Source organism: Aptenodytes patagonicus, chromosome 4 (genome assembly GCF_965638725.1).
Source record: "Aptenodytes patagonicus chromosome 4, bAptPat1.pri.cur, whole genome shotgun sequence".
Lineage (NCBI taxonomy): Eukaryota > Metazoa > Chordata > Aves > Sphenisciformes > Spheniscidae > Aptenodytes > Aptenodytes patagonicus.
The window spans coordinates 46,577,519-46,591,453 of record NC_134952.1 but is presented as its reverse complement, the minus strand read 5'-3'; the positions used below and the strand labels follow the sequence as shown (position 1 = coordinate 46,591,453).

The 13,935-nt window shown below is 33.9% G+C and overlaps 1 protein-coding gene across 4 annotated transcripts in view; it reads right to left on the bottom strand.

Annotated features, from left to right (window-relative positions):
• The window catches only part of FSTL5 (follistatin like 5), a 421,124-nt gene that overhangs the window by 300,131 nt on the left and 107,058 nt on the right, over positions 1 to 13,935 (bottom strand). For all 4 annotated transcript variants that reach the window (XM_076336585.1, XM_076336583.1, XM_076336586.1 and 1 more), the window contains exon 3: positions 7,045 to 7,078. In XM_076336585.1, the coding sequence (XP_076192700.1) occupies positions 7,045 to 7,078 (34 nt within the window). The remainder of the gene's footprint in view (positions 1 to 7,044; positions 7,079 to 13,935) is intronic.

Genomic DNA, 13,935 nt, shown 5'->3' with positions numbered 1-13,935 from the left:
AAATCATTTGTGGGTCACATTAAAATTCAGACTACTCATACATTTAAATTTAGATAAGCAAAATTGCTACATTCATCCTCTGAGTGACTTCTTTAAAGCTAGTAGAGTCTTAACAGGAATGAATATGTATTCCAGTAAGTATTCAGGAATCCACCCCTCCGCTGGTGTTGAATCTCTTCTCCTCTCTATCTGTTCAAATTAAGTGTTTGTGCACTACAGAGAGAAAAAATCATGAATACTGCTGAACATATTCTCTCTAGTCAAGTTCAAAATGTCTACTTTAAAATAGATTTAACAATTTAACAGAATGCAACCTAAATTTTGGAAGGACATGGATGAATTTAAAAAAAAAAATGGATAGGGATACCAATCTCTTGTGTGAGCTCTACAATGCTACCACATACAGAAATAACCATTATATCTCTCGTTAGTATAGATATACCATTCTGCAGAAGAAGAGTTCTTGCCTGGAATTTTGACAAAGGCCATTTTTTTCCCCTCCAAGTTTCTGAATGGCATGAATATTACATGTGAGAAGAAAAATGAAGTCAAATGTCGATTTCTCTGCCATAAAGAAATCGAAAAGAAGAAATTCTTTGTGTGTATAATTCCTAAAGCTGACAACAAGTCAGATACATCTTGTATGAATTTAATTCTATTATGAATGCAATAAAACACAGTTGGAGTACATTTTTGTCTTGACATTTTCTCCATTTTCATTATATATATAATACATGTGTATATGATAATAGATACATAATATATATCAGTAGGTATCTCTGTAGTCAGGATATGTGTGACACCCTCACATAGTTCTAGATTAGTGGCAGAAATAATGAACATGTGCATTTAAGAAAAATTACAGACACATCTTGTTACTCCGATGCATTTTCTGAATATACAGTGACAGCTGTGAATTTTTGTGTAATTTACAAAAACTTTTCAGACTTATTCTGGCTCTTTTGTTTTCTAGTTATTATCTTTTCAGTGTACATACTTGTCATAGCAAAAGTGGACTTGGAAACTTTGAAGCCAACCAACATCAAGTTAGAAATAACTCCTACACTGAAATATGGACATCATTTGTAACATAACACTCAAGAAATTCTATGTGATGCTATTCATCCCCTGACACCACCATATTAAAACTGCAGACAATTTTTCACTGGTATGGAATGTTTGTCTGTGTTTTAAGATATGGTAAATGCTGCAATTTGTTATATTTGAACCATGCTATATTGATTTCTTATTACTTGAGTACTTCTACTTACTTTCTTGACTAACGTAAAGAACATTTACCTCAAAACAACTGGTGAGTCAAACATATTCTTGCAGTTTACTCTGTTTATCTCCATGGCATTACACTGGTAGCAAGTCTGACCGGGTTACTGTACAAATACTGTGTTGTGTTGACAGATAGATCTCAAAACTGGAATTCAGCTTCAACAATTAATGCTTTCTTTAAAATAAATAAGAAAGCCTTCTCACAAAGCTGTACAGTACAACACAGACCTTGCTCTTAATGTATGCTTTCAAAGTCTGGGCAATTGCACTGTTACCAAAGATATTACCTAAAACTGATACCTGACCCACACGCTTCACTTATCACAATGAGCTTCAGATCTGTTCAAAAATAAGATTGTAAGATTAACTGTTATATTAAAATTATTTTCACAGATAAAGAGTTTTGTTTCTTTTCAATGCATTTCATAACCTGACTCTGAACAGATTTAGAGCATAGAAAAAAAATTGGCATTTTAAAAAATGTTTATCATGCTAAAGCCCTTCCAAGATAATAATAAATAAATAAAACCCCACAACATTCAGTTAATAACACTGTATCTGTGGGTCTCTTGTAAAAGCATGGAAATGAAAAGGAATGGAGAATTGTTCGAGTGGAAGACAGAGCTGCATTTCTTATGACAGTTCTTCAGTGACAGAAAAGATTTGAGTTTCAGTTGACTAGGCTTTGGAGGAGAATGGAATAGGATAAAGGGGATAGTATTTGGCACGCTTAATTCAAACAATCCTCATACCACCTCTTAAAGTCTGGTAAGCTGGAACATAACAACAAAGAAAAGAACATCAGAACAAAGATTATTTAGCAGCTATATTCCAATGAAAACACCACTCTTGGACAAACATTTACTAACCTGCCTACTGTTTTGTATGTTCTCTAAAATATTCCTTTTTTTTTGGATATATACTTCTCTACCAGAGAAGGATTACTACAGTGTAACAAACTAAAACATTAATCAGTTCAGTCCAGGAGGATTGCAGCTCAGATTCTAACCATACTCACATAACACAAGTCTGTTGAAATACGAATTTAGGCACACATAATGACTAACTGGATACATTATAGAAAGTAATGATGTGCATTTTTTGCCATAGTTAATTGGTTTAACATAACATAAAACACTGATGCCATGTACTCTGCATCAGAACATATACAGCTTTGTCCATTATCAAAAGTAATAACAGCCAGCCATATTGCAGGATAGACATAATACTTTGCTCACCTGCTGGCATTTGAGAGTATCTCAAGATAAATTGTCACTTTTGAAAGTTATTTATTTAATTAAGACCTTACTGGTTTTGTCCCTTAAATTCTTTCAATTTTGAACAATCTTAAGCTTTTCTCACTCCTTCTTGTCTTACATTTATCATTGTATAGAAAAAGACTACAACACCAATCTGGAATCCCAGACAAGGCCACAACTGTTGTGCAGGTATGCTAAGTTTTTGAGGAGTAAAAAGCAAGTAAGATATGCAAGTGATGCCCATATGGTATCCTCTTTATTTTTGGTAGCTAAAGATCATAAAAGGAACAGATGTTTGTTAATGATATCAGAAGAACCTGGCAATATGTTCATAATAATAGAGAATTACATTTTTGAAACTGATCTGTGAGTCAACAACAATTTCACATTCAGATAATTAAGGTAAGCATAAAATGAGAAGGATTAAATACAATTAGAAACTCAGATTGTCATTAAGATACTGTCAATCAATATTCTCCCATTTACTTTTGGGTGTTAATGACGTTCAAAGCTCAGATCAATATTAGCTAGCAAAAATTTTAACAGTATACTATACAGTCAACTTCTAAAGTGTACTTAACTGAAGTAAAACTGTTCAAGTTAATATCATTCATATCATTCAAATTACTTACATGCACATTTTGCAAATACTATGAAAAGTGTATGTTTTCCATATCATAGCTGAAGCAATTTTTATATCTTTCAGTAACTGTTTTTTAAGTTGCTGAAACAAATAGCCGAAGTTACACAAGTTGTGTACAGTATCATCTCATCGTTTAATATCAGCAAAATGACCACCTTACTCTCAGCATAAATTCAAAACTGTTTTTTAACTTTTTTGTTCCGGTAGATTTTCTCTGTTTTTGCTGTTGTTTTTTTAGAAACACATATTACACACTGTTTTTCTATACTGAAAATAATTTTTAGTTCTTAAAAAAGAAAATTATTGTACCATAATTCAAAATAACTGTGACTGAGTTTGGGAACTGGTCATCTGAAACATTAGCAGTTAACTGAAATATTTTGTGACTAATCATTTCCAGTGTGCCCATGCTTTTTCTGAGCAAAGGAATTGAGATGACTTTGAAGTTTGGCAAAAAGTTCATACGTGTCACTAGTCAACCTTCTGGTTCTTCAGAAATAAATGTTTTCCAGAGTAATGCTGTCAGAAACAATTTCCACTTTAAAGTTTATAATGTACTTTATTAAAAGCACCTGAAAGTCTCCAAAGTTAAACGTAAGCTGGGAAGAAAGTTCTGCAATCTGCTTAAATAAAACACAACTTCTGATATTGCCAAACATATTTCCAATTCGTCGCAAAAAAATCTATTTTATTATCCACTATAAGTTTGGAATAAAATGTTCATCTGTCTGAAGGAGTTAACACTGGAAAAGAGAGGTAAAGAAGGTTAAATTTTGACTCCAAACCAGCAAGTAAAATTTAGCAAGGTTTTAGCTGGCGATTGTTTGCCTTGTTATTTCTTTCATGTTAAAGACATGTGCTATGAAACTAATTTAATTTGTATTTTGCACTGGTGATAATAATTTTCATGCAGGAAAAATTCTCAGAAGTATAAGGAAGTTTGCCAGTGTACACTAAAATTGTAAAAAGTTAACGTATTATTTTACATAAAAGCAGTGTTTCTTTTTTCTCAAACAGTGTAAATAAAGTCCTGTTATCCATTAAATGAAACAAGAAAAAGAATATCACAGATCAGAGAGAGATGGGATTAGTGTCAGAGCAGGGCATGTTTGAGTGTTGGCTTTTATTTTGGTGTGATTGACTTAGCGACTGACAGCAGAAGTAACAGATGGGAAAAAAAAGTGGGTCAGGAGAAAAACCAAACACTACAAAACAATAACATTATTACTAAAATATGAATAGGAATCAGATTTATTTTATAGCAATAAATGAAATAAAATGAAAAATTACTAGGCATTTATCATATAAGATACAGAATGATGCTTGTTACTAATGTTTTGATCCTGCTGAAGTCAAAAGGCATTTGACTTTAATTCTGCTGCAATATCCTCCTCTTATAAATACACAATCTTAAAGAAATACTGGATAAAAATTAGATACTGAAATACTGATATCAGTGGAAGTTATGAGACTCCAGAGTTTCATTTGGTAGGAAAGTTTAACATGGGCTGTAATTGTCCTCTGAGTTAAGGAGACAACATTGGTTCTGAAAGTTTCAGAACATTTAAAGAACCACCAAAAATGTTTTTATCCTTTTACTGTATACAGTAACTTCCATATGCGGAGGGTGTAAGGAATACTGTCAGAACCCTGTCCTGAGGACCTGGGGATAGTTTACCTATCTCACAAGAACACGTGCAGAGCACAACACATTTAGATACTGCATGTGAAGGGTAGATGCTCATTGACAATGCAGGAATGTTTATGCTGAAACATTAATTTAGCCTTGTTTCACCCAAACCAACCAGTATTTTAAGCAGAAAAACTTTTAACATCTTATATGCCATAAGTTACAAATGAAATGAAAATACCTTTCTGAAAGTTTGCAATGACGTGGAAAAAGAAAACATGAAAACAAATAAGAAATTTAAAGAATATGAAAAGAGAAGGCCAAAAAAAACCAAGCACAAAAGAACCCCAAAAAAACATTAAGCAATTAAGCATATCTGTATATATAGAAAAGCGGAATCATTTTTCCAAAGCCTACCCTGTGCGTGAGTAGTCTTTCAGACCATTGAAATCTTCCAAGTTGAATTGTCAGTTTAGGCGGAGACATGCACAGCATGCAGGAAGTTTAGTAGATTAAAAATTTCCCCAAGAGATGTTACGGATATAATCACAACAAATTTTGTGCAGCTGAGCACCAATTTCACTGCCTGTTTGGAGGTAATAGATATCTCCATTCAAGTAGAGTTTAATGCTTTCCTTTGGCCGTGGTTGCAGGCAATATTTTATAAGCCTTTGATAATTGTTTCTGTGGTTAGTTAACTAAACTAACAGCTAATGAATACGATGAGCACTCCCAACTAGCTCATTATTTTGTTCCTGACATATATACCATACTGACCATATACCTGGCAACTGGGCGGGGTTCGGGGCGGGGGGGGAGCGTCAAACAGCATAATATAACTGAAATAAATTACAAAAATCCACAAGAATGGCCAATTTCAGTATCATTCTTTGTAGACAGAAGCTTAAAGTTTGTAATTTCTCTAAAATTAAGTATCCACAAATATCTTATTTTTGTAATCTAATCTGATCTTTCACAATCTTTATTATAATTTGTATTAATTCATAAGACAAGAAAGGTTTTTGAACAATACATCATGGATACACTCACTACATCTAGAGATGATTCAACTTTATATTGTATTACCTCAGAAAAGAAACTTATAAATCACAAACTAGTTGAAACGGAAGGGGTTTTTTTGGTTTATTTCACCATACACATTCTTCAAATGAAGGATCATAGGTCCTTCAGATGATGTAAATTATCATATCATCATGAACAATGTAATTATCCTGACACAACTCCAAACAACCATCAGATTTAATTTGTCTGTAGATGCCCATGTATAGCCTTAGTGTGAGAGAAAGCAAGGAAATTGAGATTAATGGGTACTGTGATACATAAATAACTGAACTAAGAACAGCTAACTCAGGTGATATGATCAAGCATTGCTTCCTAAGGCAATAAAAAAGATATAGGTTAGTTTGTCAATTCTCTCCTCTCTTTGTAACCTTTAACTGGTATTCTTTCTTTTTCTACCTTCCCTTTGTTTTCCTTTTTCAAGTACCTCATAGCCTACCTCTGTAAGCAGCTACAATATCAAGACAACAATCTTTGCCTCCATTGGCAATTTTGCCTTTCATTGCTTGCTTATCAAATTTTTAACCAAGAGATTTGGATGTTCTGTCTCTTAACAGAGTTTATATTAGAAAAAAGCATGAAATCCACAATTTGGGTTTCTGAACTCTTTTCATTTTCTTGATACAAGGATGTTTCTTTAACCTGAATGTTCTATTTCATGTAGTGCTTAGCCACTGGCACAGAGCAAGGTGCAGTGAAAGTATATAAAAAAAAATGTATTGAAAACCCACAGATAACTGTAGTTTTGCAAGGCAGCCTACTAACGACATGATTAAATTGTGCATAAATTGGAATCACAACCAGTTACAGACTTACTAAATGGAAAGGGAGAAGCTAAAGTGACAGTACTGATGTTCCACTGAAGTATAAGCATCCATAGTCGAGGTCACAAACTTAGTGAGAAGCTGTGCAGCCCACCCCATTCAGAGTACAGCAGTCAGCCTTGTTCATCTGCAGCAGAGTTCCAAAAATAGTAGCTTATGCATTTACTTTCTACATTTCATCCCCCTTTCCTGGATATATTTTTGTCATTTCAAATACCAAAATACTCAGCAAGTAATCTGTCTGGATAATTTTTTACCAACAATGGACGTTAGATTTGTGATAATTACAAGAATCTCCACATTTTGAAAATAATTAGCACTTACCTTTATTTCTTGAGCTTTCCTGATTCTTTTCCTGCTGCAATTAAAAGTAGAAAAATATATTATTCACAAATTAGTTACCACAAAAATCATAGACATACAGACCCAAAAGATACTTAGTCTAGTTCATCCTCCTTCCTGCTCCAAGATAAAATCAGCTACGCTTTGCCTGCTGCAGAAAGATTCCTATAGAAACTGTTTTTAAACTCCCCTAGTATTTTTCATATTTTTTTTTCACAATGACAGTGATTAAGCGCTGGAATACCTTGTCCAGAGAGGCTGTTCAGTCTCTGTCACTTTACCTCTATCTTGGTAGATGCTCATAATTGAACTGAACAAGACACTGTGCAACCTGATGTAATTTTGAAGTTAGATCTGCTTTAAGCAACTGGTTCAACTAGGTAACCATAGGGGGCCACTGCCAGCCTAAATGATTCCGTGATACGGAGCGAGTGTTCCAGAACCTTGTAAGCCCTGGAGCAGTGCTTAACTGTCGTCAGTTTCATCCTGAATGAAACTTTGCCAAAATCGCCTCAACTACTATTTTTTTTTTTTCGTATTTTTCGTGACTTGCTTGCATCACAGTGAACATGGAAAATGTTTCATCTTTGAAGCAAAACAAAGTCATCTTCTCTTGGTTCAGTTATCTTCCAGTCTTCTCTTTCTATTTTAACGATTTTTTAACATGCGTTGCCTAAAGTATTCCAATATTCCAATTCAGAATTGTCTAGAACTAAGGATTTTTTAAAATACATCAGCTCCATAACTGCATCAGCAACACATAACATATTGACATATTTCAAAATAACATTTCCCTTCTAAAAAAACAGTATGACACAACTGATTCACAGTCAAGTGGTTGTTCACTCTAACACACCAATCTTTTCCCGTAGCACTGTTACCCAGTTATTTCTCATTCTGGATTTTCTTTGAAATACCAATGTATTATTTTTCTGTAAAAATGTCCTTAAAAATAACATAAAAATATGTTAGTAGATAACAGGAAAAGATTCCTTCTACTCAGGCAATACCACACAAAAATGGACGTAAACTTCCATGTTTAGAAAACAATCAGCTGATAAAGCATCTGAATCTCATTTTTGAATAAGCAGAGCAAGTCATTCTCACACCTACATCCAGAAGACTAAACCTGAGCAAGTTGTTCATGGAGTAAGAGATTTTATATTTCTTGTTATGCAAAAATATCTATCTTTACATCTTGAAGACTATATTTGTGTTTCTATTATACCTTAAAAAGTCTGTGTTTGAGACATTGGTCATGTAAGTCTTTTAGTTATTATTTCTAATGATGAGGAACAGGAAAGGAGGGCAGAGAGCAGGAGAGAAAATTAAGACAAGAGTTTGCAACCCAAACCATTCTATGATTCCGTGATTGACCAGTATCACATCATCTACAAACAGTATGAAACAACTTATGAGCAATTTAAAACCTCACAGTGGTGGATATTTCTTTCATATTATAGTTAAAACAATAACTGTTGTATAACCATTATACATATTAATATAGTATTAATTCTCAGTACTAATATAACGAAGAACTGAAATTGTCTCAACCAGTGGGTATGTGTGAACATACTGCATATATGAAATGGGTCACGGCTAGCTTAAGTAAGCATTTGGCAGTTTATGAAGTAACAGGCAAATGCTTGCGAGGCTGATGACTAGGAATAAACCAAATGTAAGTAAGTAACAGAGAAAAAGGAGAATAGGCACAGTAAAAGTGCTTGTAGCAAGCACAAGGATACCTGAGGCCTTTGGATGGGACACAAGGCCTTCGGAGAGCACATGATAACTCCATTATGAGTTGAATATAAGGTGGCCAAACAGAGCAACCTGATACAGTGCTCACCATAGGACAGCAGTAGGGCTTGAAAGCCATAGGCAGAAGGGCCAAGCTAAAACTATGAATCAATTAATTAGTTCCTGAGAGAAGTATCACATTTAATACAGGACAAGTTAACTGGTTGTTACCAGGAACTGGGACAACTATTACATCTACCTGGAGGATGTTGTTTTATCTTAAAGGTACCAGCACAACCTCTTAGGCTGGCCCACCTATTTCTAGTTCAGGTCAGAGTATTTAGCTTACCTATGCTTAATTCTAGCTCTGCTTTCTTCCCCGCAAATCTCTGAATCCCTTCCATACGAGTCTAAGAGAATACTTTTTCCATCAGCCATATACCATGCTATCAGGGTGCTAGTCTCAAATTTTGTAAATATTTATAGAACAAACTTGTTAATCAGAAATTGTGAAAAAGGTACTTGCTTTAATCATGTTAAATGTGTTGACTTATTGCCATCAAGCTAATAAAGCAGCACTGCAGAAAAAAATTACGTATGAAAAAAACATTTGTTTCAGAGTTATTAGCTCAAAAGTTTTAAATGACTGAAATTTATCATTTTACTATTTTGAACTAAAAGTTAAGTCAATGCAATACTTAATTGAAAACACACAAGCATTTCCAGCCTCAAGCTTCCTATAAATACACATTCTGCTAACTGTTCAGAAAACTTTTTACCTTTTGTAATTTTACTTGCATAACAATGCTTCTACAACAGGTTCTGAATAATGAAGTCTAAGTGCTGCTGAAGTTATTTCTTTTTTATTTGAGCAAGTATTTATTAAGCCACATTTTCTAGTTATATTACTTGTTTCACATGCTAAAGTATTGAATGAAAATCCATTTGAAAATTGAGGGTATATTTACACAGTAACTTTTTTTTTAAGCAGGATATTTCTTAAATGCTCTACTTTCCATATGTAAAACATTATGACAATGTCTTACTAAAAAGCCTGATTTCTCTGCTTAGTATTGGTAGTAAAAATTCATTCATAAGAAAGAAACACATAAAATACACACTGAAATTGAAAAAAAAAAAAGAAAAAAAAGCAGCAAGTTCATTAAGTTCATTTACCAAAGGACTCACTCTGAATACTCTGAAACTACAACTAAAGTTGACAGCCCTTCTGTTTATTCATTTTGATTTCACTGTCTGACACACATCCTGTTGTTTGCTTGGCAAACACTGAAGAATTATTTCCCACTCAAGCAATAACTGCTATGATAGCATGTTCTCCTAATTGATTTTTTAGGTTTATTTTAGTTTCTGACTGACAAGTTATTTCTTCAGAAATGCTGAAGTCCATGAAAGTATGTAACTCAAGAAGTTTTTCCTAGTAGCACACTTGTATATAACTGCATCTATTCACTAAACACCTTCGTTTCACCTACATGAGAATGAACACAGTAAACAATTTGCTGCATAACCTGGTATTTAGTGTTAAGTATACACTGAGCTAGTTGCCTTCATTGACATGAGAAAAATCTATGAGAATTTACTCAAGGCAGTAATCTGTCCCCAAAATGTCAAACTTGATTTTACACAACAGTTGCTTAAAGACATGATCTTTGTTTTGTGAACTGCAAGGTATTCTTCAAATATTTCCTGCTTTATAAGTTTATGCCAATAAAAATGGGAATAGGAATAGGCTAAATGCAAAACACTTCTAAATTTCTTTTTCTGTTACAGGATAACTTTTTTTTTTTTAGATTTGAACCAAAGGAGGAAATCAGATAACTTTTTTTTTTTTGGCTTTTGTTGCAATTTATAAGGGGTATTTTTAACATTCTATAATCTATTGATAACAAAGACAGTATACTGATTACACTTCAGTACTAATTGCACTGTTTTATTCTATCAATATACACCAAGGATTTATTATTATGGTGCTCGTATTGGGTTCATTTAGGCTTAAATATGTCCAGATTGTACATATAAATCTATGGAAATAAATTAATGCCTACATCAATACATATGTCTTTTAATAGTATACCTTTTGATAGCATTTTTCCCAGTTACCATTCAAATAATTTCCTAATAAGAGTTATTACCTATCTTTCTCTGAATAATATAGAAAAATATCGCCTGAAACTAATTCTGTGCACTCACAAAGCTGTTTAACCTCTTCCAAGGAGATTTGAAACTGATGAAAAGAATAAAGCTATAGTCAACAATACAGAAGTATTTTATAATTCACAGGGACACAGAAATGTTTAACTACCATTAACTTAAACAATGAGGCAATCTAATCTACAAACAACTAAAACGTATTGTTTCAACTTTTCTCATTTTGTAAAATAATATGGGTAGTGATGCAATATTTGTGTTGTTCCATGCAACCTGATCTTACAAATGTAAGCCAATGACTTTTGTCTTGTTGTTTCAAAACAAAGAAGTGTGTCAAAACCGGTACCTATCTGGAAAGTGCATTTTCAAAATTCTCCATGACTACATTAAACATACTGGTCAGGTATTTAAAAAAAAAAATAAGTCCTTCTGCCTTTATTGATCATAAAATATGGTGTACTAGATTGTAAAGCATTTTCACATACATGCTTGTTGTTTCTTAAATACAATGTATGGTATTTCCTGAAATACAGGATATGATATGACAGGCTGAATTTACAAGTAACTCTAAAGCTCTGATTTTCGTGCCGTTCTGATTTTCATGCTGTACTAAAATTACTGCTTTAGTTTTAGTATTGTTTAACTCCTTTGATATTTCTTTTTAAACTACAGTCAGCATTTGGTTTAGAAGATCTATCTAGTACTTTCTTACAGTCTTCACAAAGGAGAATTTGTTTTTATTTTTGTTTTATATCTCTTTAGAGGTCAGAGAGTGAAACAGACTTTAACAGGCCAGTGTAAACTCAGTGGAATATTATTCATGATAGGCAGTCTGTGCTTAGATTCAGAGCCAAGATGTAGCCAAGTTATGTTAGCATTCAGATATTGCAATTTATAGGCTCCATGAACAGCCTATAATGTCTTCTGCTTACATTACAATAAGTAGATTCTCAAGACTTAATCCAAGCATTGATTACTAGATCAGAGTAGCCTTGCAGGAAAGCAATCTTAAAAATCAAATCTTGGTGTCAAAAGAGAAGAGAAACACCAAAAAAGGATGAGAAAGACTTTCTAGGGAGAATAGAGTGCAACAATCTTGGCAAAGTTAGGAAAGAAAAATGATTCAGATGAAATTTTAAAATAAAAAAAACAAAACAGGATATTTTTGAACGGAATGTGTTACGGTTTCAGTGACTAAAAAAACAAATTTCAAGGAAAGAAGGCATTAGTTGAAAATCTTATTTTCTTTAAATACATTATTTTTTTAATATCTTTATTTTCTTTAATTTCAGCTGAAGATTTTTGAGCAACTTTGCATGGCTTAGTTTTCTCAAAAGTCTCGAATTTTAATTTTAAGCTGCCATTCAATCTATTAAGAAAAAACTTTGCTAGTAGATCATAGACCAGCCTCAGTGTGATATGCCTTGTGCCAGCAAGACCCTTGGTAGATGCAAAGTTCATCCAGATAGAAAGAGAAGTCTGTAAGCCTCAAGTTATTTCAAGATTTACCAGTGATTAGACTGGGTGTAGCATCTCTGAACTGTGAAATTAACCTTCTGCCTAGGGAAAGCCCGTCATAATATTAGACTTTTCAACTGAAAACACAGAATTAAAAAAAAATAGAAAAATTTATACTGAAGGTGCATAAAATACAGATTCTTCCTTATTATTAAAAGTATGTGAATTAATTTGTGTAGAAAACCACTAAGAAGCAATGACTTATGTTAGTGCATAAATGTTATAAGCACCTATAATTACGTAAATTAAGTTCAGATGCTCAGGGAAATAGGAACTGCTTTTCCTGGTGGGAAACAAACAAGAAAATAAACCACTCAGAGTCCTGGAATATGAGAGAGGTAAACAAACAATTGTTCATCACAACTGTCCTGGTTTCAGCAGGGATAGAGTTAATTTCCTTCCTAGTAGCTGGTACAGTGCTTTGTTTTGGATTTAGGGTGAGAACAATGTTGATAACACACCGATGTTTTAGTTGTTGCTAGGTAGTGTTTACACTAGTCAAGGACTTTTCAGCTTCCCATGCTCTACCCACTGAGAAGGCTGGAGGTGCACAAGAAGCTGGGAGGGGGCACAGCCAGGACAGTTGACCCAAACTGGCCAAAGGGATATTCCATACCATGTGACGTCATGCTCAGTATATAAAGCTGGGGGAAGAAGAAGGAAGGGGGGGACGTTTGGAGTGATGGCGTTTGTCTTCCCAAGTAACTGTTACGCGTGATGGAGCCCTGCTTTCCTGGGGATGGCTGAACACCTGCCTGCCCATGGGAAGCAGTGAATGAATTCCTTGTTTTGCTTTGCTTGCGTGTGTGGCTTTTGCTTTACCTATTAAACTGCCTTTATCTCAACCCATGAGTTTTCTCACTTTTACCCTTCCAATTCTCTCCCCCATCCCACCGGGGGGGAGTGAGCGAGCGGCTGCGTGGTGCTTAGTTGCCGGCTGAGGTTAAACCACGACAACAACAGATATTTCTACTTGCATTTGTGCAGCATGCTAGGGTTTTGATGCTAGTTGGCCTGAAAAGAAAATATTTCTACCCATATGCTATTAGAAAGCATGTAAATGTGCAAACATCACTGTATTAAGTAAAACATACTAATTCTGTATAAACAACATAGTGTGGAGACATTTCGGTGTTATTTTTCTCCTGCATTGCATTATGATATATAAACAAAATATTTTCACCTCACTTGTGTTAACAATCGAAGAAATTATATATATTTACTGTCTAAATAACACTGGAATTATTACATGAACCACAATATTATATTGCTATCTATTGCTACAAGGCAATTGTAAGCAGAACAGATCATCTTGCATCCCAGGATTTTTGATCTGCTTCAATATAGCAAAATAGTTTTGAATTTAACAGTCTCCAACCAAATTAATCAGACAAGTTGCATGGCTTTGCATGGTTTTGTGTTGCATCATATTGTATCAGCCTGATG